General features: G+C 58.2%; 1 protein-coding gene across 2 annotated transcripts in view; it reads right to left on the reverse strand.

The window, feature by feature from the left end:
• Window positions 1-1,864, reverse strand: part of Cmtm7 (CKLF like MARVEL transmembrane domain containing 7) — a 26,286-nt gene extending 24,422 nt beyond the window's left edge. Inside the window, exon 1 of one of the 2 annotated variants that reach the window (XM_031344400.1) lies at window positions 1,466-1,833. In XM_031344400.1, coding sequence (XP_031200260.1) covers window positions 1,466-1,600 — 135 coding nt within the window. In that variant the 5' untranslated portion in view covers window positions 1,601-1,833. Of the gene's footprint in view, window positions 1-1,465 lie in introns of both variants that reach the window. The other variant, XM_031344402.1, reaches the window with a different exon arrangement.
• Between the last annotated feature and the right edge of the window lie 602 nt (window positions 1,865-2,466).

Consider the following 2,466-nt stretch of genomic DNA (forward strand, 5'->3'; position numbering starts at 1 on the left):
ACGACGACGGGACACCGACCTCACAAGACTTGGTCATCTAGCTGCAGGGAAGGCAGGAGAGTGGGGAGGGGGGCAGGGGGGTGGGGAGCGGCAGGCAGACCAAAGTCATGCTCACTGATTTTGGACCAGCTCTATCACTGTCATCCAAAACACACAATATCCCTGTCCCTCAAACTCAGGGACCAGCATTAATGCTTCTCAACTCCATTAATTTTGTGCGCCCAAATCACAGACCAGCAAAGCATTTCCCATCGGCTTCACTTAGGGATCAAGGCGGAGGCTTGTGATCCGAATCTCTGCTGCAGACCTCATCTCCGCCTGGCCTTACAGTCTCTGACTCCAACCATCCTTTAAAGATCAAAGAGGTGGCCTCTCGGGCTTTTATTTGACTGATCAAAGCCCTTAACCTGGGTCCCACACACCATCCACTCAAACCCAAGACTTCGTAGCACCAGACCTTTTTAGTTCCTTATTAAAACTGCCTGTGTCCCAATCTTGGTCCATTTAGGCACCCTTCTCAAGAGAGGCGGGAACTTCTTCCTCACTTTGAGCAGGGAATGCCAACCACCTTTCTACACACTAGGCATCCGAAATAACGCACAAGGCTCTGGCCCTGTACCAGTCCCCGGGGGCTGCTTCAGCTTAGCTGGCCCATCCCAGCTTCCGGGTCTATGACCTTACACTGGGGTCCCTACGCTACCGTCCTCGCAGCTTTCTACAAAACCACCACTTCCCTCTCCACCCAGGATGAGTAGGGAACTCAAACTGCCCAGCCCAGTTTCAAAACACACCACACACAACAGAAAAGGTATTGTAGACAGAGACATTTGCAAAGAAGTTGAAAAACAAAAACAGGAGGGGAAAAAAAAGATAAGTGGGTAAAGATCGAACAGGATCAGGCCTGGCAACTTCTGGACGGGCCAGAAGCTTTTGTGCAGTTCTGGTCACTCTAACCACCGGCCCCTCACCCTGCTTGGCTCCAAGTGAGCTCCAGAAGCCCCCTAGCCACAGGCCTGCCTACTTAACTTTCTGCCTTCCGAGGAGTCTCGGAAGCCTGAGGGAGCGCAGGGGACCTGGCGATGATCTTAAAGGCGGCGCTTCTCCCTGTCCCCAGCAGAGATTCCAAAGCCGAGCCGAACTCTCCCCTCTCGGGCGGGAGGCCGTGTGCGGCCTGGGGACGGCAGCGGATAGCGGGAGATTCTCCCTCCCCTGCCCGGGTGCGAGACCCGCGGCCTGGAGATGAGGAAGGAAGACGAGGAGGAACTCGCACCCCAGGTTTCGGTGGGGAAGCGAGCTGGGCCACGTAGGGCGGCAGCTGGAGAAGCAAGGGGGCCAGGGATCCTGCCGGTTGTTCCGGGAACTTTCTAGGGGACACTGGGGACATCTAAGGGGTGCGCGGAGCTCTCAGGGTCTGGGCCAGGTGCAGCCCGGTGGACCCGTCCCCAGGCCACTCCACTCGTCTTACCATCTGCGCCACTTTGAGCAGGGCGCCCTGGGTGAGCGGGTACAGCCGGTCCAGCAGTCCCTCCGAGGGCTGGCCTGGCCCCGGCGCGCCGCCGCTGCTGCACGTGGTCCGGACGAGCCCCGATCCATGCGACATCGCGCGGCCCAGCCCCGGCCGGCCGCCTCCGAGGCCCCGGGACCTCTGGCCGGTAAAGCTGGGATGGGACGGGGCGGAGCCTCGGGGGCGGGGCGCGCGGCTCCCTCTTCCCAGCAGCGGCGGCTTCCCGGAGAGGACTCGGGAGCAGATGCCCCGCAAGCCCCTGCCCTCCAGACACGCGGAAGTTGGACTGGCGTGGGCAGGAAACCGGACGCCTGGGGCCCTGGCCTCTCCCAGGAGCGCGCCGCCCAGGTCACAGCTGGTGACGAGCCTCCAGGGATTTTTTGTGTGGGTGCGGCTGCTGCTAGGTTCTGACACTAGTAGGGGGAAGTGCCCCGAGCACTTCGCGCTGCGCTGTTCATTTCTGCATGTATGTGTGTGCGCACAGGGTGCCACCATCACCTACAGCAATAAAAACAGGTCCATCACCTCAGGACCTTCCTCCCCATTCTCCCACCATTCCACCATTCTTTAAACATACTCTCTTGCCAGAGTGGTAGCACTTATTTTTAATTCCAGCACTGGGGAGGCAGAGGCTGGAGGATCTCTGTGAGTTTGAGGTCAATCTGGTCTACATAGTGAGCGCCAGGACAGCCAGGACTACACAGAGAGATCCTGCCTCAAAAACAAACAAACAAGCCGGGCTCTCAGCCTGGAACTCCTGTATAAACCCAGCAAGCCTCAAACTTGCGGGTATTCTCCTGCCTCTGCTTCCCGGGTGCTGGAATGAAAGGTGGGTACCATACCCAACTGAGGTGCTCCTTCTAGGCTCGGTCAAGTTGATGACAGTTAAAGCTAATCAGGTCACCACCCTCAGCATCATGGTACATCTTTGTAAGTGTGTGTATGTGTGTGTGTGCTCGCGC

The sequence above is a fragment of the Mastomys coucha genome, unplaced genomic scaffold (assembly GCF_008632895.1).
Source record: "Mastomys coucha isolate ucsf_1 unplaced genomic scaffold, UCSF_Mcou_1 pScaffold23, whole genome shotgun sequence".
Classification (NCBI taxonomy): domain Eukaryota; kingdom Metazoa; phylum Chordata; class Mammalia; order Rodentia; family Muridae; genus Mastomys; species Mastomys coucha.